Source organism: Dasypus novemcinctus, chromosome 4 (assembly GCF_030445035.2).
Source record: "Dasypus novemcinctus isolate mDasNov1 chromosome 4, mDasNov1.1.hap2, whole genome shotgun sequence".
Taxonomy (NCBI): domain Eukaryota; kingdom Metazoa; phylum Chordata; class Mammalia; order Cingulata; family Dasypodidae; genus Dasypus; species Dasypus novemcinctus.
In genome coordinates, this window is record NC_080676.1 from 104,812,442 (window position 1) to 104,837,748 (window position 25,307).

Genomic DNA, 25,307 nt, shown 5'->3' on the forward strand with positions numbered 1-25,307 from the left:
TCAGTGTTGAAATATATTTCACAGTGATATGAATACAGGCTACCAAAATGAAATAGCCCTTTCTTTATATGAGTCTATAAATCTTTCTATCTTTACAAGAGAATAAAGTCAAGGTTTAGTAACTATTATGATGAAACCTTTGGATCTATGCACTTAGATATGAAATTGTGGCATAGGTAGAAATATTTGAATGGTACATCTCAGGTATTCTTCAATGCTGAATAACTTTGGGGATCAGACTTTGTGCACTAATAGAGGCAACTCTTCATTCCCCAGGCATTATTACCACTGGATCCACCATGGTGGAGCACAATTACTATGTATCTGCTTACAGAATTCTGTACAGTGATGATGGGCAGAAATGGACAGTGTACAGAGAGCCTGGTGTGGAGCATGATAAGGTAAAACGATCACCAAGTTATTTGACAAAGCATTTCAAAAATGGAATTTTGCTAAGGGTCACAGAAGTACTCCTGTGTAAATAGTGATATAAAAGTTAATATCATTTTGTCTTACTCTGCCCTCTGCTGGTTATTTGGATAGTGTTATTGACTTTTATCTACCCATAGTTTAAAAATTCTCAGTGGTTCTAGGTTCGTTTTAGTGATTGTAAGAGTTCCTGATTCTTGTCACTGCATTTTTAACTTGAATTGTTTACTCTATTAAGGTAAGTCTGCACAAGGAACTTTGAATTTTATCAATTCATAGAATCAGAGAAAGCCTAATTTCTACTCTGTTTGACAAGGAGGATAAAAGACAAAAAAGGTATAGGCCAAAATATATTAAATTATAGAATATTACAGAATTGGGAGATCATTTCAAGATCTTTCCACCAAATTTCACCTTAGGAAACTTCAACTTTCCTACCTGAAGAATTTTCTTAGCATCTATGGTAATTATGAAATTCTTGTTTTGGTTAGCAAAAAATTATGAAGATGCTGGAGTGAGCCACAGCAGATGATAAAGACTGAAATGTAGGCTGAGATGGACTCATCAAGAGCTTTATCCCTTTCACCCCAGTGAATCCCTGTCTGCAAGGAAGATAGATACCTCACATCTAGAGTTGAAATTATGGACACTTTTTTTTCCAAATGAAACATCCCTATAAATTTTTCAGTTATATGATACTGTCCTCTCTATCATAGGTATGATTTGCTAGTATATCTTTAGTTACCATGTTTTTCATCTTTATCTTTGGAAATCTCCAGAGGTTCTCTCTTATCTTCCTTATGGATCTAAACTCTTCTGCTGTCATTAAAGACTTTCTTTCCTCTCTTATCCTTGATATCACATGAACTTCATCTTTGGTGAGCCTCTGCCCATTGAAGCAAATAATCCTGTCTCCACACCTATCCTACTCTGCTTCATTCTCCCAAGTTTGACTACTCTTTTAACTTCTGACACACCCAAATTTATTTAGTAATTTATTATACTTGTGAAATATAATTAATTTTTGAAATAACAAGAATTATCCATCTTATATTCTAAAAAGTTCTAACATTAAATATAACTGAAAAAGACTTTCTTTTGTTGTCCTTTTTGAACAGTAATTTCACTGGTATAGAATTCTATGTTGACAGTTTTTTTCCTTTCACTACTTTAAATATGTTGGTCCACCATTTTCCATCTTGCATTGTTTTCAGAGAGAATTCTGCTATCATTCTTGACTTTGTTCTTCTGTATGTAATGTTTTTTTTCCTCCGGCTTTTGTTTTCTTCTTATCATTTGTTTTAAGCAATTTGATTATGATGTGCCTTTGTGTAGTTTTCTTCATGTTTCTTCTGCTTGGGGTTATTTGAACTTCTTGGATCTATACCTTATAGATCCCATCAAATTTTAGGCTGTATTTCTTCAAATATTCCCCCCTCCCACACAAATATGATCCTTGAAGATATTCCACAGTTCACTGATGCTCTGTTAATTTTATTTTCTCTCATGTTATTTTTGAAATTTTTATTGCTTTGTCTTCAGGCTCACTCTTCTATTTTCTGCATTGTCTAGTCTGCCATTAATACCATCCGGTATATTTTTCTCAGATTAATCTATTTTTTACCTCTAAATTTTCAGTTTTAGGTTTTAAAAAAATTTCTTTTATGTCTCTTCTCAACATGTTCATGCTTTTCTCTACCTTCTGGAACATATGGAATATATTTCTAATAACCTTTAATGTCCTTGTCTACTAATTCGACCATGTGTAATATCTGGGTCTTTTTCTGTTTATTGATATTTCTCCTCATTATGGGTCATAGATTGCATGCCAGTAGTTTTTGTTGGATGCCAGACAATTTTAACTTTATATTTTTGGGTTGGTCTTGGATTTTTTTTTTATTCCTTTAAATATTTTTGAGTTGTGTCTTGATATGCAATTACGTTACTTGGAAACAGTTTGTTCTTTTTAAGGCTTCCTTTTAAGCTTTATTAGGTGGGACCTGAGAGCAGCCTTTGTCTAGAACATTTTCCCTACTACTCAGAAGAGACAGTGCTCTTCTGAGTACTCAAACCGATACCCAATAACCCATGTATTAGGAGGTTTCTCCGCTCTGACTGTTGGGAGGGTGAGCTACTCCCTGCCTTGCCTGAGCTCTGAGAATTGTTCAGCTGGCTCTTTCACAGGGGTTCTTTCCCCAGCTGCAGGTAGTTAGTTTCCTTATGTGGAAAGATTTAAGGGGAAACCCTCTACGGATATCTAAATGTCTGGCTGCCTTCATCCGTCCCTTACCTCCCTCACCCCACTCAAGTTCTGGAGCTCTCTTCTCACCTACACTTGCTCTGCAAATGCTAGGTAATGGCCTTCCTGGTCACTGAGCTCTGTCTTCTCAACTCAGTCAGCCCACCACCGTTTGTGGTCTCTCTCCCTGCACTGCAGTGTGGAAACTCTAGACAATATTAGGGCAAAAGTAGGCCTTGCCTATTTCACAGGGTTGTCATGAAGTGCCTCTGAGTTAATTACAGGCAAGCTGTTCCCGTGGAAAATACTGTCATTTGCTTGAAATAGTTGAAGAAATGAGATAGTCACTTAAAGTCATATTTCTATTTAAGGGTATTTTATAAAATGCATTTGTTGATGTTTAGTTGCAATCATTAAATTAGGTACAGACTAGAGTTTCATAGTCTTTCAGAGTCATTTTTTCTGGTTCAGATAGCAACAATGAATGAAAAACTGAGGTTATAATATAGAACTGTTTTTTATGTATCTTATCCAGTAGGTGGCAGTATATCTTTGTGTTCGTTAGTGTGTGTTCATTTTGTTTATTTAGAGAAAAATATGAAGAGGTCACAAGCAAAGCTTTTCCTCTTAATACCTCATTTGTTCAACTACGCTTTCCTTTGAAAATAAAATTAATATGTTTAAATAGTTGATAATTCTGTAGGACTAGGGTTACTAATTTATGAGTACAATAAAACTTCTCGCTGCAATTGAAACTCTCTTCCCAGATTGCCAAGTTAGTACTTTTGTTAAATTCTTAAATCATAATAAAATTTTCAGATTCACTATTTTCCTATTATATGAATTACTGATGAAAAATATATAACAAAAGTTTTTCCAAATTAGTATTTTATTTTCTTAAAACTTAATTCTTGTTTACTGTGTCATAATTTGCAGATCTCTTTTAAGGTCCAGAGGGGAAAAAAAATAAACAAAAATATGTTTAAGCAAAGGAACTTAGCCCTAACCTCTGTTGATAAAAAGTACTGATTTTTTGTTGTTTTTAAGATATTTCAAGGAAACAAAGATTATCACCAGGATGTGCGTAACAACTTTTTGCCACCAATTATTGCACGTTTTATTAGAGTGAATCCTACCCAATGGCAGCAGAAAATTGCCATGAAAATAGAACTGCTTGGATGTCAGTTTATTCCTAAAGGTAAAGCAACAATGTGTTTTATGACATTATTTTTACTGGATTATTAAATGTAAATGCTTTGTCAGTTCTCAGAGAAAGTAATTAAGATTAATGCTAATATTTTTGTGCTTAAGCTCATAAAGAGATTTTTAAAAAATAGTTATCCTGTTATAAAAAGCCAGATATTAGAATGGTTTTTAAAATCGCAAGTGGAAGAAGAGATAGCATTATTTATGAGATAATGTAATGAGATTGCTTTCCAAATTTGATCTTCCTATTACTAGTTTTTAATCAGGTCTCACATAATAGAATACTCGTGTCATATAGGCACTTAAGATTATAGCAATAACCTTAGCTGAAGTGCCTTTTACATTGAATAAATAAAAAGTAAGAATAACTTCCTTATGTACTGTATAATACATTAATATTTTGCTTACTGTTGTATCTTCAAAGCCAGTACAGGGCCTGACTTGTAGTGTGGTATAGAATGACTTACAGCTCCATACATATTTATTAAATGAACTGAATGAGTAATATATCAAACTGTCATGATACCTTTTATAGTTTAGAGTTCAACATAATTGCCCTATTGTTCTCCTTCCTAGGAAGATTATTTTTCAGATGATGTAATTATTTTCAAAACTGAGAAATTTGGTATATATGCATTTAATGAAGAGTATATTTATCCTTCTGATACATTTCACATTGAAATTTAAAATTGCTCTACAGAATTAAGAATACTAGGACATTTTGAAGGTATCTAAAATTACTGTTTTTAACTATAATTTTATAAGTAAAATGTATCAACTTTTCCTAACCATTTTTCAAGGTCGTCCTCCAAAACTTACCCAACCTCCACCTCCTCGAAACAGCAAAGACCTCAAAAACACTACCATCCCTCCAAAAATAGCCAAAGGTAGGCCTGCTTTAAATGTGAGAATGAATTTATTTTAACCAACATGGTGTTGAAAAAAGAATAAAGAGTTTTTAACTGTTTTCAAGGTCGTGCCCCAAAATTTACTCAACCACTACAACCTCGCAGTGGCAATGCATTCCCTACACAGACAGAACAAACAACTGCCACGCCTGATATCAAAAATACTACTGTAACTCCAAATGTAACCAAAGGTATGCAAACTCAGAAATTAACACCTATTAATAGTGGTATTTTCTGCTTGTTTTTTACCTTAAGATTGGAAGAGCATTTCTAAATTAAACCCTTGGTTTCTTTTCCTCTCACTCTACTCTTTAATCATTCTAAAAAACTCATTGATTTAAGTTATCTTCTGTGGTACTGTGTAGAATTGTTCTTTAAAATTTTAAGGTCACTGCTATGTTCTAGAACTCCTCTTGTGATTTTTTTTTTCCTGTAATGCTTCCCATGCTTCCCACACCACCACTGATTGTGTATTAATTTGAAGGATAAAGGAAAAAGAAAAATCATAGAAGTTTTGATGGAAACTAATACTTTTTAAAAAATTCTTTGATTTAAGGTCCTCATAAAAAATCTTTGGTCTCTGTTTCTTCAAATGTTTACAATTATAATTTTTTTTTCAGATTATAAAAGTAAATTTAGAAGTAGAATTTACTTTCAAGTTTTATAAGTTGTTAAAACATGAAATATAATAGCTTTTCAATTTTGCTAGTTATTGAAAAGCAAATTTTTGGTTGAGTTTAGAGAAAAGGCATTGGTGTCTTAGTGGAGTTAGTGTTGGTGCCAACAGATAAAAAGTCCATTCATTTTCAGGAAAGTGCAGAGGAGAGAAAACAATTCATTTAGAGTAACTTGTGCTACATAGAACTTTAGTCATTCTCATTTTCTGTGCTCTCAACTCTTAGCACTTTTTGTTTCTTATAAAAACTGAAAATTTGCCTTGATTCTTATAACTTTCTCCACCTTTTTACAATGTTAGTTTCTTTCCCATCTTCTGAGGTATTTCCAAACAGACCAATTTCTTTCATATGCTGTAGGAAAAGTTAGAAACAGAAGCTAGAGAGAAGCAAGAGTTCTCAGAAGGCAAGCCATTTCAGTGTCCCAGGGAAAGCTTCCTACCAGTGTGTAGAAGGCAGGTATTCAGGCAGAATCCCAGACCACATCTCTGGATGGAAGAACAGTCATTTAAAAGTATTGCTCATCTTAAAATCTGGTTATAGAATCTCAGAACCTTAAGATTGAAAGTGTCCTAAAAGTCTTTTCTTCCCAGAACTAGGATCCTTCAAGCTTAAAAAGAGAACAACAAAACATGTGCAGGTCTTTTCAGTTGAAGACTTCAGTCCCCTTTCTTTGGGATAGCGATGTACATAGACTTTCATTATTTGTCATACCTGAGCTGATGTGTAGGTGTTAACTTTAAAGCCTCTCTTTAAATTTTGCTGCATGTATCTGATCCTGATTGTTCTCTCCAGTTTCGTAAACTCTAGGGAAGAACCCATTTGCCTTTCTGAATTCTCTGTAATTCCTAGCCTGAGTCATGACTTCCTGTGTGTGTACTTCCTCTCTTTTCTGTTCTCACAAACAGGCTGAGAGTGATGCTGGAAAAAAATCATGTAATGGTCAGGTTTGTGCCACCGTAACTTCCAGGTCCTCACTCAATGGGACCCTCAGCCTGGCAGTCTTGCCATGTTTCCCTAGTTAGCTCTTCTGTGTTCTCTTTAGGAGTTACTTTAAACATTCTCCATATTTTTCAAAGCCTTGATCTGGAGAGCTTCATTCAGTTAGTGACCCCTGCAACTTCACAAGGCCATTAGAAGGAAACTCCCTTTCCATGGAGCCCACATAACTTGTTTGTAATCTTCTCTCCCACTGCAATGGGAGGGAGGTCCCTTATACCACTTGAGGCTGATCGCTTCACCTGGTTTCCATCCCATCTGACTTCTCACAGGCCTAATGTTATTGCTTTCCCCCTCCCTCCTGTGTCATCGGCTTCCTTTTTCTCTTTAAGATACAATTATTGTAAGAAATAAAATACAGAGATGAGACCCATCATGCTGTGGACGGCTTAGTAAACCCTTGGGAATATCAGCAGTCACTGCTGTTGTCATTTCTCTTGGCTGTTATCTATACATGGAATTGGGAAGGGATAGGAGATAGAAGGAATGGCAGAAGAAACTAACATCCTAAATACCTTAGGCAGGCTACTCTCTGTCTCTGGGCCCAGGATTCCTTTCCTACAGGAGGGTTATGGGGATTAAAAGATCCCTAAGTCCCCACCAGCTGTAGCATTGTGTGGAGTCCTGATGTGGTCATACACACAGTGTATACACGCATCTTATTTTGATGAAAAATTCAAACGAATAGTGTGATGAACTTCCATGTATCCTCAAAAGCTTCAACACTTACCAACTAACTCATGGCCATCTTGTCTCAGAAATAATGTTTGTGGTATTTTTTTCATGTAGAGAAGTTTTGAATGCTGTGGTTAACTCTAACTCTGTTCCCTCGTGATTTCTGCCTTTGATATTAACGTACATTGTTTTTTCCCAGATGTTGCGTTGGCAGCAGTCCTCGTGCCTGTGCTAGTTATGGTCCTCACTACCCTCATTCTCATCCTGGTCTGTGCGTGGCACTGGAGAAACAGGTCAGTCCATACCCAGTTCACCTGGCCCTGGGGGGATATATTCCATACTGTCAAGTGTGAAATGGAAACTAAGCATCAACATGAAATACAATTCACCTTTTTGAAAGAGAGATTTAAAGTAGTCATTAGAATAAAAGTTACATACATTTCTCCTTTATTCCCATTAAAAATAAGTCAGTTCATCAGTTACTGAGTACCTTTATTCTGTTAACTTCTGCATTAAATACTGAGATATACAGATAAGAAAGTCAGGGACTAGTACGTAATAGGTGCTTTGTAAATCACTGAAAGAATAAAAAACACAGTTTTGTCTCCAGGGTGTTCAGAGTTTAGCAGGATAAACTGACTCAATATAAAGAGCTACAATATGGTTGGATGAGTTACTTCTGAAATGCTGGGGAACACAGATGTGACAACCCTGAGTTATCTGCAGTATTTTCTTCTGGGAAAGGATACTCCTCAAGTGTGGCATGTTTGGCTTAAAGAAGGAGTCAGTGTTGGTTGGATAGAGGAAGGTAGAGAATGGCCCAGACTGAGGGAATTGCTTGAGCAAAGGCCCACAGATCTCCTGCCTTGGCAGGGCAGAGTGCTGAGATAACCATGGAAATGAGGTTATTGATTGGAAAGGCTTTCTGGACAAAGGAAATTAAGATTTAATTCTGGAGATGAGGGAATTATTGAGGAATGTTAAGAGGAATGACATTAAACAAATGATTGTATAAAGTTAGTGGCAGAAGCTTTAAGGGTGAAATGGAGAGGAGACTGAAAAAGAATGAGGTAAGTTAGGAATGTAACATAGCCGATTCTAGGGGAGGGACAAGAAATGGAGGGGGAGATGTTTTAGACAGCATCAACAGGATGCACAAGTAGGTCTGCTAAGGAAGAAGAAAGGATCTGTGATAACCTGAGGTTTTTGGCAGTGTAATTAGACCAGGAGATGCCATGAGTTGAGATATTAAGCAGGAGGGCAGGTTTGATGCAAGAAGAGAATGACTTCATTTGTTAAGCTTTTCAGCAAATATTTGCATACCTGTGCTGTGCCAGGTGTGTACCTTGTGCTTTCTGGGAGTTCAGTGGTGAACCCCAAAGCTTAGCGATGGGGAGAGGACACAGTGCAGAACACTGTCAGCCATGGTACAAACCACAGGATCTGTGCCATGGCAGGGCAGCTGGAGGACGTTCTTGGTGTTGGGGGAGGCTCCTCCTGGGTGTGCAGAGGCCCCAAGAGTTAGCGTGAGGACTGTAGGGAAAGGAGGGGAAAGAACTTCAGGAGTTCCAGAGTGGAAAGTGCATGATGAATTCAGGGAACTGAAAAACAGCAATAATAGGAAGAATGAGAGCAAAACAGCAGTAGCAAATATTTATTGAAAATTAAATGCTAATTTTAGGCATTATTCTAAATGCTTTACATATATTACCTCATTTACTCCTCTAAGCAACTTATGAAGCAGGTACTCTTGCTAACTCCATTTTATAGAAGAGGAAAGTGAGGCACAGAGAAGATGTAAATAGCTTGCCCAAGGCCTCCCAGCCAGTAATGGCAGACTGGAGATTTGAACCAGGCAGTCTGACTTCGAAGCCACACTCTTGTCCACTGCCGCCTCTGACAGGCGAATTCCAGGGCAGTTAAAGCACAGGGCACAAGGGTGAGGACTGGGGGAGTGGAGGTTGTTGAGAGGGAGGCGGAAGCCAAGTCCTGAGATTAATTTAGGATGGTATTAAAGGATCCTGAGGCCAGTACTCCTAAGAAGCAGTTAGAAAACATGCCTGGAGTTCAAGGGGGAAAAAGGTTTGATTGGAGAACGAAAGCTACTGCTAAGGATGTAGTTGAAATTGCTGATGATTGACTTCATGATGAGTGAAGGAGGAGATGTCATAAAAAGACTGTGAAAAACAGGGAGGAAGAAAATAATAATAAGAGTGGCAACTTATTAAAACCTTGACCCATGCCAAGCACTGCACTCAGCACTTTACATGCATTGAATAAATGATCTGTAGCTTTGTTACTTGAGATTAAGCTTATAAAATCCTTTATAATACAACCCTTGGCTAATACTCATACCATTTTAATTTGCTGTCCTAGTCACATATCGGGTATCCAACTTCCATTTAGAAAAGATTATTGATTTGCTTTTATTTTGAAATTGTGTGATTATGAGATTTTCAAATAGAAAGTGCTTAACCAATAAGCAAGCATTATTTCTTTTTCATTTGTTTTTAATTAACAGCTTCAATACCTGCCATCTCTTCCACATATTTTTAATTTTCCTTTACTTTGAAATAAGGAAAATATTATATTTTAAATACAACCAGACTTTATAAAATAAGGGAACTGTTACTATCAATATTAAAAATACCAGATAAAAAGTGTTTCCTAGTAGGAAAAGTACATAGCTGTTCCCTGTGAAAGCCACATTTGTGATCTTGAACAAATCACATAACCATCTTGTCCTCATTTGTAAGTTAGAATATTTGCTTTCTTTCTTGTAAAGCACGAATTTTAATTAAATTAGATGTACATTCTTGAATCAGAAAATGGCCTTTCCTTTGCTTGTTTTTTCTTTGTCACAGGCTCTTGGAAAAGAGGAGAATGCATTAGAATTCTGGGGGGTGGAGAGATCTCTTCTCTGCACACATTACTCTTCCCCCGCAGAGATTCTGCTGGGCCTCCCAGGCCTAGGGAACCACCTTCTGTCCTCCCCTGCCACTTTCCACTGTTAGTGACAGCATTGTCTTACCATTAAATCTGTGCAGTTAATCTTCACTGGGGCACAGGACAGTAGAAAACAGGAAGTTGGAAAAAAGAACAATGCAGAATAGGAAATCAATGATATCTTGTTCTGTGAACTATGTAAATCAATTGATTTGTATAAATTGTACTTGAAACTAAAATAGACCTAACATAATTTTCATCAGCTTGTTTGATTCAGTCTTTTCATTCTACAGACCTTGCCTTTTTTCTTCCTTTATCTCTGTTGCGTGAATAATAGGAGGGTAAGGGGAAAAGTTACTATCTCAGGAGGTAGCTGTTTAATATTTATTGAAAACCCAGAAATTTTAAGCCTTAGAAGTGCCAGCGTTAAAAGTCAAATGAAGTAGAGGACTCCCCTGGGTAGACCAGCAAGTGGAAATGTGTGCTTTCGATTAATTATTAACTTTGGTATTTATCCTGCAGTTTTAGTGAATTCACTCTATTTGCCAGGTTTTTTTATTTTTCCAGAAAGAAAAAAACTGAAGGCACCTATGACTTACCTTACTGGGACCGGGCAGGTAACTTATTTGGAATTTTGTATCTCTTTCCATCAGTGAAAAGTATCTCTCTGCCCACGCCCCGCCCACCCCAGGAGGCAGCAGTGAAAGAGGGAAAGTTATCCACAGGCCCATTTGAACATCCCAACAGTTAAAAAAGTGGGAGTTCTCGTCTCTTCTGACCCTTTTTACCCCTCTGCAAAATCTCTTCTAGTTAAATAAGTGATGAAATGGAAAATAAGTAATTTCTCAAGTGGAGTACAGCAGTTGAGGAATATGTAGACCTGCATTCTGTGCCGTGATGAGTTCTTAGCTTTTGAATTCCTACTCTGCGTTTGGCAGTTTGCTGACAGTGCCAGCAGACATTGACCCTTATAGCTCTCCCACTTCCCAGTATCACTGTTGGAATAGCTGTTTGGAGCCAAGAGCTCTTAGTTCATTGCTGTGACCAGGGTAGAAAAGGGCAGTGATGGAGCCATATCATGGTACTGCTAGCACCCCAGACAGAACTTGGAAAGTTTTTTGAGGAAAAATCTATTAGAATCTTCCCCTACAACAGACAAGTATATGTAGCTACACTGTAATAGCAGTGATTTCTTTCTGCTTTGCTAGAGATTTCTGTCATGCTCTACTTTGCACTGGTAATCTTCTATCAAAGCAGAAAGTAAGCCTCAATGTAAAGGCTACTTTGTGTAGATGTCTGTTACAGAAATGGCTTAAATACAACAGGATTTCCCTTGGCAGTACTATTATCCTTTGAGAGAGAGGTTTTGTTTTAATAGTCTCTTTTGCTTGCCATCACAATGAAGGCTGGTGGAAAGGAATGAAGCAGTTTCTCCCTGCCAAATCAGTGGAACATGAGGAAACCCCAGTTCGCTATAGCAGTAGTGAAGTTAATCACCTGAGCCCAAGAGAGGTCACCACAGTGCTGCAGGCGGACTCTGCAGGTAACTATGGGACAGCCTTGGGACCCCAGGCGGAGGGAGTGTGCTTGCTGTAAAGTGCCCTGCGAATCACAAAAGCTACCTTTGTCTTCTTCATGTTTAAGAACTGAGCTAATTTCCAAAGGTAGAACTATTTTTTAAAAGACGACCTTTAGAGAGACAGTTATTTCTGTGTCACAGATGCTCTCCCCACAAAACTGGGACATCCATTTCTACAGACTGGGCATTTTGTCTATTTACCTACAGTTTTGTTTCTTTTGGTGTTATTGGAGGTAAGGGAGATGGTTAGGAGAGCAGAAGCATAGAGTGGGTGTTCCTTACTGTGTTTATCCTATTAACCAAGAACATAAGTATTTTAAACATGTACTAATATTTGAAAAAGATCTGAAATTATTTTGTAAGACCAATATTTCAATAATGGAATATTTCTTTTTCCAATGAAATATCTATAAATCTGAAGAATATAAACATTACATATGCAAAATTACATGAATGAGGCTTTCTGACATGAATTATTACCATGAGATACTAGATAACATCTTTAATGTTAATTTTTGAAGTTGGTTCTTGCAGTTGAGAATCCGTAGTATATGTGCTGATAGCAACACAAGTGCCAGAGAGAAGTGTTTGCTTTTGGTGTAAGCATTTAACTGCTGTCATAAATTGTGTGAGACTTGTATTAGTATGATAACATTCTGTTGTTTGTGTTTTGTGATATCCACAGAGTATGCACAACCACTTGTGGGAGGAATTGTTGGTACACTTCATCAGAGATCTACTTTTAAACCAGAAGAAGGAAAAGAACCAGGATATGCTGACTTGGATCCTTACAACTCACCGGTGCAAGAGGTTTATCATGCCTACGCTGAACCACTCCCAATTTCTGGGCCTGAGTATGCAACCCCGATCGTCATGGATATGTCAGGACACCCCACAGCGTCCGTTGGTCTACCTTCAACATCCACTTTCAAAGCTACAGGAAACCAAGCTCTCCCTTTAGTGGGAAATTATAACACACCTCTCTCCAGGACTGATAGCTGTTCTTCTGCCCAGGCCCAGTATGATACCCCAAAAGGGGGGATGCCAGGTCCAACTACCCCAGACGAATTGGTATACCAGGTGCCACAGAGCATGCAGGAACTATCAGTAGCAGGGAGGGAGGGTGAATGTGATATTTTTAAAGAAATCCTCTGAAGGTGATGCTGCTTTTTACAAAGCATCATTTTAAAGCACATGGCCTTTTTAAATAGTGGTAGTAATATATAGAATGTATTCCATATCTGTCACTGAAGTGGTTGGGGAATATGTGATAACCAAGGTACAGGAAACTACTAATCCTGCCAGCTTGCTTTGAAGGTGTAACTGCTACAGTTACTGTTTGCCTGTTAAATTTCAAATATCTTGTTTGTTACTACTGTAAAACACTATTTTTAATACAGAAAAGCTCTCTATAATGCACTTCAAAGAAAAATCACTGAGAGGTAGTATTTATTACCTGTGCTGAAGGTACACGAATAAACTCAAGAGATGTCTCTGCAAGCCTGACTGGCAATAATGCATGGTACTGTTCTTGAAATATCTAATGGCTTGAAATTCTGCTCCTTTGTGAAAGGTGGGTACTATCATGATTTCCTCCTTTTCTATTCCTATATTCCTTTCTGAATTTATTTTTTTAAAGAATTATTATTTGTGGTATAATCATTGTTTTGATTGCAGTCATTTACACTTGTCTGTCTTTCATTAGAAAGATCTATAGGTAGGAACCTCTGATGTAATGAGCAGGGTGATTGATTTTTCACTTTTGACACTCTTAAGAGCTTTCACACTTCATGGTACATGACCTGGTCTCATTTCTGCTCATTTTGCCTGGAGTATTTGGTGACCAGCACTATTTTTATGTTTATAAAAGGTTTGAGTTTTTTTCGTTGGGTGATATTCATCAATGTCATGGATTCAGATCCTCTTATGTCTTACAGTTATGTCTGTATGTGGAAACAGGAACGACTTTACAGTTTAGAAAAACTATAAAGGAGATCTGCCTTCCTCAACTTTATTTGCAATGGGATTCTTCCTAGGAGAGTTGTGGGGGCTTCTAAGTAAACGTTGTAAACATGACACATTCATGTTTACCATAGTGAAATGCAGGATCATCCACTCAGAAATAATATACATTTTTTTAAAAGTCTAACAGCCAGAGTTTACCTCTTCTTTGGTTTTATATATACAAATTTTTGAGACCAAAAGTATTTTTGTTATTTTTAATCAAAACAAGTTTTAAAATTGTTTTCCCCATTAAAGTATTGTAAGAAATAGCACTGCAGCATGGATTCTTCACTTCTGCCTGATTGCTCTGCTCTGTGTGGCGAGAGGTGAAGGGGGCTTTTGGGTCACGTCACACTTACAGACCTTACCATAGCGGTCCTTAACAAGGGGTCTGTGAGCTTGAACTGAAATTCAAATAAACATTATTCTTGTGGGACATGTTGATGCAGGTGTGATATATTTATTAAATAATACAAGTATAGTGTGGACTTAGTAAGGGGTCTGTGGTTTTCACCTGACTGGCAAAGGGGTACATGGAACAAAAAAAGTTAAAAATCCCTAACTTAGCGCATCCTAGCAAATGAATATCAGTATCTTGTGTTAGATAACTTCTGACAAATTCCTTGTCATCACTTTATGACCTGCCTCTGAAATAGTTTTAGATAGGGTGAAATAGAAATCATCTGTAATTTATTACATATGGTGTTAAAAATTATCTTTAAAAAGTCCTCAGACTGGCAAGATGATTCAAGATGTCAACCATATGATAGAAATACATTAATTTGACATTCCCTCTTCCATAGTACCTAGAGTAGACTTAGCGTTTTTAAAAAATGTGCTTTCCTGCCAGATTCTAGTCATTTCTGTTGATCACTGCCATTATGCCATAATTTACTAAATTTGAATAAAGATGTTCAGTATTCATTTTGCTTGCTTCCACAAGTATATCAGTATTCTAAACATTGCTTCAAAATTAGAACTGTTTAAAAACAAGCTCCTTTAGTTGGTTTTATTTTTCATTTCCAGATAAACTTTGAGGCACAATTTTATTCATTGAAAAACCAATATATATTTTGTTTCAAAATATCTGAAACAAAAAGCACAGATGTTGAACGTTTATTAAAACCTACATGAATGTGTAAAGCATATTATTAATGCAGTCATCCTCTTTCAGGTGGAAAGAATAAATAAATTGCTTTATTTTTTTAATCATTCTTACAACACATAGAATATACTTTTCCTCAAATCGTATGCTTGTTTGAAGCTTTAAGAGATTGGTTTTCAGTAACTATTTCATTTTCCCAAAGATGCTTCCTATTTTTGTGTAATTATATGCACCTGGTTATTTTCCCTGGAACTTTTTTTTAATGAGTCCTTTTTTTTTTTTTAACAGTGCATATTTTAAGATTTGATTCATATTTTCATTATGCTATCCTTAAATTACCAATGATTTTTATAAAATAGCTAGTTGTTACTACTTTTATACATTTTACTTTCCAGATGAAAAGCTGAGCCTTGATTCAAAGGGTTTTTCTGATTTTTTTACTTTATCTTTTAGTTAATTTGTTTTCATAGTAGAATTTATTTTAAACTAAGTTTATATGTCTGTTATATATACAACTTTGGAGACAATCAGATAAAATGTGAAGGTAGCCGTTTTTGACAAAATTCCCTTGACGTTTTCTTCTTGCTTGAAACATTCAAAAGACTTAAGTCACTGTCAATTATTGCATTAAATTTTGTTTCTATTAATACAGTTACAGAAATAAAATCAGACAGTGGCAGCAGCAAGTGTGTCCATTATAGGTTGCATAAAATTACACTGACTTTGCTGTTACTTAATCTTAGGAGCCAGCACAGTTAAAGATAAGATATTGTGAATTTCTGATTTATATTTTATTAAAAGCTATAAATCTAAATAGATCCTATTGTATGTGCAGGGTCTAGTCCAGTTATTTAAGTTCACGTTTCACTGTTTGCACTTTGCATTTAACAATGGGTTTATTCGCTGGTGGAAATGGTTTTGAGTAAAAAAATGATAGAGGAATTAAAATTATGACATGTATACACTTGCCTTTCCCCTTTTTGTGGGGATGAGAATAGAATATGAGCTCATTTAAATATGAATGTGGTCACAATGCTATGGGAAGTGATAACGCTTACATGTCTCTGCCTTGATTCCACATTGTCACCTGGAGAATAAGGGCTATAGAAACACCATGATGGATGATACACAATTTGAAAGAACTGGTAGATTATGTGGGACATTGAAAGCTTTTCAGACCCTCTTAAATCACTGAACCTCTACCTAAATATATTAATTACCTTATTAGCTCTGCCTTTTGGTTCTAAACTTGAAGTCCCTTAACTGCAAAATCTAAATAAGAGTTGGATAGTTATTAAAATACTTTCTAGGTCAACTGTGGCACCAGTTCTCATTTAATCCAACTTAGTTACTAAGTTTTTCTTATTATTATTCCTTTTTTTAATTTTTGACACTGGGAAAGGTGGAAACAAAACTTGTGTTGAAAAACTTATTGAAAATAAAAATGGCTTGAGTGTCGGTGATATTCTCCCAGAATGTATTTTACTTACCTCGGCATGTACTGTAGTCACTCAATATCTGTATATGTTGCTAGGATTTAGATTGTATAAATAGAGTTTTAATGTGTTCATCTGTTTTTAATAAATTGTACATATGTGTCTTGCTCAGATTATGGCTTAATAAAGCAACCCTGAAGTTTGTAAAAACCTTTTCTCATACTATGCAAGCCAGATTCCTCAATTGTAACATCAGTCAGAAATTCCATGGTCAATATTATATTTGCTTTGAAAATGTTACTAAAGGATTTTGACTTTGACTTTAATTTTTTTCTGTGGTAGTACCATCCTTTTTGAAGCACGATTTACTTAACATCAGACTGAACTTAAGCAGCCAAGGTGTAGCCTATGGTTGTGTGGATGAGAGAAAGACCACAGTGAACACATGTGGACTGTAGTCTAGTACCTGCCTTTTCTACCTCAGCGTTAATAGGAGAATCAAGTAAAACTGTGGTACTATTAGTAAGCTGATATTAACAGAACATAGTCCACATATGTGAATGTCTCGGTCTGAGTTAAATCAATTACTTGTTTTCTACTCTTTACACTGCTTCTAAGAATTTCATTTATTCCTGTTTCTGACCCTGATATAATGCTTTACCCTTTTTTAGGGGGTCACCTTAATTGTCCATAATACCATCAGTGTCTCCCAGTGATATTTACTGCTCAAAAATATTAATTCCTTCTTCGATTCATAACTCTTCCAATAGAAACCTCTACTGTTATCTTCCTTTCTCCTTCAACCCTCTTCTTTCCCCAAAATAGCCTTTGATTATATTTATTAAATTTGGGGAGGGAGTCAAGCTCACAACATTTATAGAACTGACTTGTTTGCATCCCATTGGAATCTACTCTGAAGGAAGGTTGTGAGGTAAGTTCTGCAGTTTAAGATTAGATTTAATCATGAAAATACCGTTTAAGTTCCAAAAACAGCTCGACTCTTAGGGTATACTTATTCTGTTGTTTTCTTCACTTCTCCTAATTTACTTCAAATATTAAACTTTCAAAATTTAATCGGCTAATTAAACCAAGCAAAAATATACTGTTTAAGGATTTCTCCTCCTTGAGCTTGCCTGGCTCAGCTTATCTGTGTAAAGTTAAACTTTGTTATATCTTTAAAATAATGCAAAGCCACCAGACATTAGTAAATTAATTCTTTGCTTTTTACTCATCCAGAATTTCTGATTTAGCCTATTCCCTATAATTTAAAAACAAGAAAACCATCTTCATTCTACCAATTATTCATCATAATCTAATGGCTTAATTACAGAAAAAAATACTTAAGCCACTATGAATGTCCATACCCATACACTCTGATGTAATCAGGACTACTTTAAGATTCAAATCAGGTTCCCCAGGTGGAGCAGATGGGAACTAAATAATTATGTAGATGTAGGCTTGAAATTATTCCCCAATTGCCATATCCAGGCCATGCTAATTCTCCACCAGCCAGGAGGTATATTTGGCAACTTTAAGGGTCAACAAATATTCCTCTCAAAATGTCATGTTACACTTAAACTATGTTATAGTAAACTACATCCCCATAATTTTTAGAAAGTCACATCCCTTCAAAAGTCTTAGACAAAAGTATTTGAAAATATTTAAAAATACCTTAGAAGACTAGCTTATTTTAAAAACAATGCAGTCAAAATTTTATTTCCCTGACACCTTAACTAAACTTTTCTTGGTTTTCATAAATTAAACATATTCACAGAAACTGGTGGTTATGAATCACCAGTCAGCAAAAAGATGTAGTATACATAATTTTATATGAGTGCATCCAACATATTTAAAAATAAACTAAAAATTGCAGTATAAAAATAAAACTAACTCTGTTAGCATCATCTTATGAATCTGTAGGGTCATTCTTGAGTCAAGTTGATTACAAAGTTTTTTTCTATAATGTTCTTCAAAAATTGCTGCTCTGCAGTCACATTGTGATATGCATTCTAAAGAAAAAAGCAAAACCAAAGTCACCAATTGTGTCCCAAAATATTAACATCAACAAGAGAATTTGTACCTAAAATGCTTGTGAAGAAAACTCATTAAGTAACAAGGGGCATGGACTTTTAATTTGTTACGATTCTAATTTCTTTCTCCTTTCTCATTCTTGAGCCAGAGCCTTCCCTAAAGCCCACTCTTACCACTTTAAACAGCAAGTAAATCATACGTAAGTGAGCCTCTCATGTCACAAAATCCCCTAGTCTTCTGAGTCATGGTATACATTGAGACCAAAATTTACAATCAGAATGAGTTGGTCACTTTTAGAAAAGCAACATCTGAAAACTTGTATAAAAGAAAAAATATCAACCTGAAGATAAACTACTGAAAGCATGATTTTGTTTAGGATATGTTAAAAAATAATAATTCTATCCTTTTGATGAATATCCTAATTTTCCTCGGGGACTTATTTTTTTCTATTTTAAAATAAGTCGAGTTGTTTTAATGTTCTCTTCTTCAGCTAACTCTTCAAATACCACAACTCTTAAAGAAAAGTGTAAGGATAAAATGAGCCTGATCTAGAGTTTATTCCAGGCACCTTCCTCTTGACTATTCAAACTTCAAGTATTTGTCTTTTGGTGGGTAAGAAGAGAGAGAAATCCAAAAGACAATACTAGGATCTAACCTGAATAATACCACTACTTCAACTTTATGTAGTGTTTGGGAATGATTGCTTATGGACTCTACTTATGTACTATGGAGCAAAATTTTCATAATTTAGTATTAAAAATATATAGATTACATTTAATCCTATCCTTGTGATGCAGCACTAAGTTTAAACTAGGAAACTCCTTCCCATTCAGTCAAGTAAAACAAAAATGCTCACAATCATATCTATAACCAATAATCCCTATTCAAGAGAAGCAGGATCTAGTATACAGGCAATCATTTTGAGCATGAAATTTTTTATGGGATTAAAATTGTGTAGATCATTTCATTTACTGAACTGAAAAAATACATGAAAATAATTATCAGCACATCAATGCCTTTTAAATGAATTTGTAATATTTCAAACACAGCAAGTTGCATATATTTTTAAAAATGCAAGTATGAGACAATATCTAGGATAAGACTTGGTCCCTGTATGGATTTGATGGCCCTTGGCAATAACCAGAGTCTCAGGACCACAAATTGGGAACTGCTCTAGTAAAAGGAGTCTGGGTTCCAACATTTAGTGGCTGTGTAATCCCTGTGAATCATCAATCCATCAATCTCTCAGAACCTCAATTTCCTCATATGAGACAATAAGAAGATAGACTTTGAGCTTTCCAATTCTAAAGATCAAAGATTATCCCAAAGTAATGGGTGTGTATATATTACCTTACTCATCAAAGACATGGTGGCATTCCCATAATAGTGCAAAGGACTCTTCAGTTCAGAAAAATTGTATTTAAATCCAGCTAAGTGAACTTCATGACATATGTGAAATGCCAATGTGATGGCAATAATTCCTGTTGTTGGATGTTTGGGTTTCTGGAAGGGGAAAAAATTGAAAGTTTTCAAAAATCAGAAAAAATTTCAAACGAAGTATTGTTTCTAATTTGAAATCATCTTATAAAATGGATTTATAAACATTTAATCAAGAAAAATATAATTAAACCCTCATCATGTCCTATATAACTCAAGCCCCAAATAGAAAACATATATCCTCAGTTCCAAAAAATATAAAGTGCAATTGAAATCTTAAGAGTCTTTCAAAATTAAAGCTTAACTGCAGTTTCTGCTCAGTGGACAACTATCAAGTGAAGGAATATTTCCAGGCTCAAGGAAAAGGATGTTTGCTCCCTTATTTAAAAACATGAGTTTGCCTTCTTGTGAAGAAAGCAGATTTTGAACACATGTATGAGATATAAGACAGCTTAATTCACCAATGGGTAAAATCATGGTAAAGGCTTCATATTATTAGTCTTAAAATGGCTCTATTATTAAAAATAAAAGATAGTGTCATATTATGGAAAGTTTTCTACTAATGAATAAGAAAATTTCCCTACTGTATAGATAATGAAACGATCTGTAACTGTTCACTGCTACTCTGTTTCCTATTCCCACCCACTGAGACCCATTACTGAACAGAAGCACTGAAGACTATGTCTGAAAATATTACATCACAATGTACAACCCTATTATTGCTCTTCTCTCCCATTCTAACTTCAGTTAAAGGCAGTTTTTTATGAGTGGGCAGGCAAATATTTCTAACCATTTTTTGGAATTATCTCAGATGATCCCCAGAGTTCCCAGGATTAGAGTCACTGTCCTCTAGATTTTTCTGGGTCAACTGCCCAATATCTAGAATTACATAGTTTGATTAAAATGAGGAAAAACTATCAAAAACAAACATAAAATACTTGAAAAAATAGTTATATAATATTGATTAGATTTGTTACAAAGATCAAGCAAGTACAAAGGCAAAAAAATGTAATAGTATCTGACTAGAAAATAAAGATTCCAGACATATACATAAAATGTTAAAATCTCAACTGAATCATTATCAATTTTTAAAAAAGAAACCAAATATAACCCCTCATACACACACACACTTCTGAAAACTACCCTAATAGATTTGACAGTAGAGTCATGGCATTTAAAGTTTGAATTCTCAATGAGATGGCCTTCAAGAGCAAATAAAAAATATATTCAAGCTTTTCACACAATTCAAGATTTCCTTTTGATTCAATGTATATTTATAGATCAAATGGAAATTATATGTGATTGATTTTTAAGAAAATCAAAGAAGTCTGGTAAAACCAAATCAGTTCTAGGAGGCAAGCTTGTCTGAAAGCATAAAGGCATTCAGCATCAGCTTTCCCTTAACCCATGTGCTATGGTGACTCCCACAGGACTTGGCCATCTGCTAGAGAAGGAAGTTGATAGGTTAAACATCCTAGGAGTCATTCACCGATCCTACTTCTTCCTTTTCCTTTGCCCTTTTCATGTCCTCTACTTCCTTTCTTCACACCTAAGATTCCTTATTCATTATAATCGTTCCCTTATAGAGACATTCAGTTCTCTTGCACTTATCTACAGCACCTGTAATTCATCTGACATAATCTTAACTCTGATGATGACCAACTCTTCACTCACTCTGTACCCACCTCCACACAGCAGGATTTGGCATGAGAAAAATAACATGCTGCCCAGTCTCACTTTAAGTTCATGATTGTAAATCTCAAGTGGGTAATAAGTATTTCCACCAATCCAATTACATTCTTCTAGTAAATTTCCATTCCTCCTTTCCAAGATGACTATTTTATACCTTTTTATGCTTCAACAGCCCTATTCTCCCTTCTATTTTAAGTTGACAATCCTTTTTTTCCCTAAGAAAACAGATCAGAAAAAAGCTGCATAATCTTCTCAACTCAAAAAATGTACCCTCTTCCCTGCATCTCTACCCATATTTTTGTTCACTTCTCTTCCAGTGGATGATCTTTCTCTCTTACTCCTTATGGTCAACCCTTTCACTAGCCTATTTTATGCCATCTTTCTTCTCAACAATTTTGCTTCTACAATTATCCACTTTTTCCCTTCATATTTTTCCTTGACTGAACCACTCCCTTCAGCATATAAACATACCATATATCTTAAAACAAAATTTTGATACCATGTGCTCTTCCAACAGCTGCTTCATTTCTCTGCCCCCTCTTAAGCAAACCCCACTAAAGGTCTGTCTCTGTTTCCTTATGTCACATGTTCTCATTAATTCAGTCAGGCTTTCTTATACTTGTCAATGTCACTAGTATGACCTTCATGTTTCCAAAATCAGGGTATATTTCTTTGTCCTCAACCTCTGGCCAGTATCTGATATGGCCAATCTTTTTCTTGAAATACAACAAGGTACCCACTTGGCTTTTGGGATGCCATGTTTTACTGGGATGTTACCTAGTTACAATTAGTCCTGGTATCATCTCTGAGTATGATCAGAGGCTTCCTATTCTGTTGCAGTTAAAGATATTACCCCAAACAAAAAACAAAAGACATGATCATACTTCACATAGGAAAATCCCAGGGACTAAAAAGTCACAAAACATACATTCAGAAGCTGTCCTTTCTCCTCAAAATCATTATGACATACAGCTTTAATTGAAAATATTTATGCTTTTGACTTGAGAATTTCACTTCCAGGAAAGAATCTTACAGAAATTACACAAGTGTGCAGAAAAACCCCTTAAGTGCATGCACTGCTGTGCTTTTTACTATAGAATGCCTTTCACTGTTTGTTTATATTTTAGTCTTTATGCAAAATGAGGCAGAGGGCCATGCATAAAGAGATCCCAGAAATACCCTACAAGGGCAGGAAAAGAAAAATCTACTTAAGGTTCCTCTCCTTCCAACCTAGAAAACATAAAGATAATATCCACAGATATCTCATTTCACTAACTCAGATGTGGCCTTCAGAAGCCCCCTCATGAGTGGTAGACCTTATACAGTTCAGAGAGCTCCAGGTACCCTCTTCCCTACCCCAGCCAAACCCTTATTTTGAAACTGGGCAAAGAAACATACATACCTGATTTTTGGGAAAGAATCTTGGGAAATGAAGTAGTTCATAAGCTGCCATTCTGATAACAAAAGGATCTAATATTCTGATTTGATAAGGTTTATAGATCAATTTTAATGCTGGTTTCTTCCAAAAACCTTTAGTGTTCTGAAATAAAGTAATAATAAAGAAAATAGAAAACTATGCCTTTATTTTAAAGAAAAAAAAAACTGAAGGTAATCTAAAGGCAGATCAATTTTGCCAACTTACTATTTTGTTACCAGTCAACAATCCCCACAGCCACTTTAAATCAAGTGGCTTAAATGCAACAAGAATCGCCGTAGTATTAGGATCATTTTGACTGGGATCTGAAAAAACTGATTCTGGATAAAAAAGTCGGAAGGTTGTCCTTCTCCCAACTTCCTCTTCATGTCCTAAAACAGGACCATTATTCATTCTGTGGGTAGTAAAACACAAGATATGTAGACCAAGTGCAGTATGAGCCATTCCTGTCAAAATCAGAGGCCTCAGAGTTGAACCGTCAAAATCAGCCATTTATCTTGTGTTCTGAAACCACAAATTAATCAATCAATTTTTCTCAAAGAATGGTCAATGGGATAAATCCATTTTCATGAAACATCTCCTTGCTCAAAGGTAAAAGCATTCATCCGTATTAGAAAGCTAATTGTGAAGCCTATGTAATTCAGTCTTACCTCCAGGAAAACTGAAGACTAAATAAAAGAAATGGGAATAGAAGAATACACAATACTAGACTTAAAAGAGACCTTGGATGACAACCAGACAAAACCTCTTGAATTTAGAGATAAGGGCCCTAAGGTCCAGAGAGAGAAATATGCTTGCCCCTGGTCCATAGTCATATAGCACACGGATGTGTAGCTAAGTGACTATCCAGGAAGAAGAATCACATTTAAGATGATTTAAAGACTTAGGAAAATCATGGCACTCTAAAATAAAGTAACAGCATTATATCCAAGCACAACCAAATGAAGGTCCATTGCTAGGATGAACTAAGGAACAACAATGGATCTACTGTTGGGTTTCTGTGTGCTCAAAAACAAAGTTAGACAAACACTATTTTTGCACACACCATGAAAACAAGCTACAAAAAAAGAATGCTTTGTTTCCAAAACAGTGTCCCCTGGGAGGATACTGTTTCATTCTTTGCCCCCAAATGTAAGTAATATAAGACAGTCTTTACACTTGAAATTACTTTCATAATGTTTTCCAGGAAGGGCTTGCTGTGATTGTAAGTGATCAGATTTTAGGCAATTATGGGTAAAGAGATTTGTGAATGCTTCGAAGCCATTTTGTGGATAAATTATCACAGCTTCCTTAAAGCAGATAATAAACAGAAAATAGTGTGATCTCGCTAGGCACCTTGAAACCCAGCAATACCTCTCTGTCTATGTCATCCAAATTGCCCCAGTGTGCTAGCATTCCCACCTTTAACAGACTATCCGTGACCACCCTCAAAACATATATCCTTACCCCAGGTGATAACCTTGCCTTGCTTTCACTGAAAAAATACAGAAACATCTCATACCAGATTTACCCACACACTCTGCTTGCCAGTCAAAACTTAACCTGTAATGACAATCTTGCTCAACGCACCATTGCCTCCCATTTAAATACAACAAACAGCCTCCCTGTTCAGCCTGTCTCTCACATTCCATTCCCCATACATAGCCAGGATATTTTAAAGACACAAACCAGATCACATTGCTATCTTGCTTATAAACCTTCAAAAGCTGTATTTATTTGTATTTAAAATAAAACCCAAGCTTCTAATTCCTAACAGCCTGCTCCTTGCCCACTTCTTCAGCCTCAGATTATACCATTCTCCCCTGCCTGCTGCTCCCAAGGCTCACAGTGTTTCTTCCTGTTTCTCTGAAACCCAGGGTCATAGCCTCCTTGGGACCTGCAGCAAACATTCTTTCTCTGATTGCTCTTCCCTAATCTTCATATGGCTTGCATTTTCTGGTCAGTTAAGTCCAGCTTAAATGTCACCTCCTCAAATGGCCATCCATTCTAAAGCAGAGACTCAATCATTCCATATCATATAATTTTTAATGGTCCATCTGGCATTTATTGTTATATTTTCTTATTTACTTGATTACGTTTTCCTCCCTCCGTTTGCATGTTAAGCACCACAGGAAGCAAGAACATTGTTCTTATTCATTGCTGTGTCCCCTGTGCCTAAAACTATGTCTAGTATATTAAAGTAGCTTCATAAACATTCACTGAATGAATAACAAAATCTAGGCCTCCTACAGGCAACAACCACGACACAAGGTTGTGTAATCAATCACATTAACAGATCTAAGCCACTCGCCTTCCTTTTAAAATACAGCTGTACTAAAGTAGGGAACCATATTCTTTTGAAACAATTCCAGATTAGGAAATAAGAAATATATTTACCTTATTATTACATCATAGGAGTCGATTTTTTCCCCTAATGTCTTATTCTTCAAAACTCCTCCATTACCAACCACCACACACCTCTTACATGGCATGCTGTTGAGCAAAGAGACAAGTGTGAGACTGGGCCTTCTTA

At 35.9% G+C, this 25,307-nt stretch overlaps 2 protein-coding genes across 8 annotated transcripts in view; one reads left to right on the forward strand and one right to left on the reverse strand.

Moving 5' to 3' along the window:
• DCBLD2 (discoidin, CUB and LCCL domain containing 2) overlaps nucleotides 1-16,526 on the forward strand; it is a 71,234-nt gene extending 54,708 nt beyond the window's left edge. The window contains exons 9-16 of the mRNA XM_004465931.5: nucleotides 277-401; nucleotides 3,716-3,866; nucleotides 4,675-4,761; nucleotides 4,848-4,973; nucleotides 7,330-7,423; nucleotides 10,644-10,693; nucleotides 11,482-11,619; nucleotides 12,341-16,526. Of these exons, the coding sequence (XP_004465988.2) occupies nucleotides 277-401; nucleotides 3,716-3,866; nucleotides 4,675-4,761; nucleotides 4,848-4,973; nucleotides 7,330-7,423; nucleotides 10,644-10,693; nucleotides 11,482-11,619; nucleotides 12,341-12,810 (1,241 nt within the window). The 3' untranslated portion in view covers nucleotides 12,811-16,526. The remainder of the gene's footprint in view (nucleotides 1-276; nucleotides 402-3,715; nucleotides 3,867-4,674; nucleotides 4,762-4,847; nucleotides 4,974-7,329; nucleotides 7,424-10,643; nucleotides 10,694-11,481; nucleotides 11,620-12,340) is intronic.
• An 879-nt stretch (nucleotides 16,527-17,405) lies between these two features.
• Nucleotides 17,406-25,307, reverse strand: part of ST3GAL6 (ST3 beta-galactoside alpha-2,3-sialyltransferase 6) — a 68,461-nt gene continuing 60,559 nt past the window's right edge. For all 7 annotated transcript variants that reach the window (XM_058296013.2, XM_058296010.2, XM_058296011.2 and 4 more), the window contains 5 exons: nucleotides 25,172-25,267; nucleotides 23,003-23,189; nucleotides 22,763-22,900; nucleotides 19,582-19,734; nucleotides 17,406-18,209 (listed from right to left, as the gene is read on the reverse strand). In XM_058296013.2, the coding sequence (XP_058151996.1) occupies nucleotides 18,123-18,209; nucleotides 19,582-19,734; nucleotides 22,763-22,900; nucleotides 23,003-23,189; nucleotides 25,172-25,267 (661 nt within the window). In that variant the 3' untranslated portion in view covers nucleotides 17,406-18,122. The remainder of the gene's footprint in view (nucleotides 18,210-19,581; nucleotides 19,735-22,762; nucleotides 22,901-23,002; nucleotides 23,190-25,171; nucleotides 25,268-25,307) is intronic.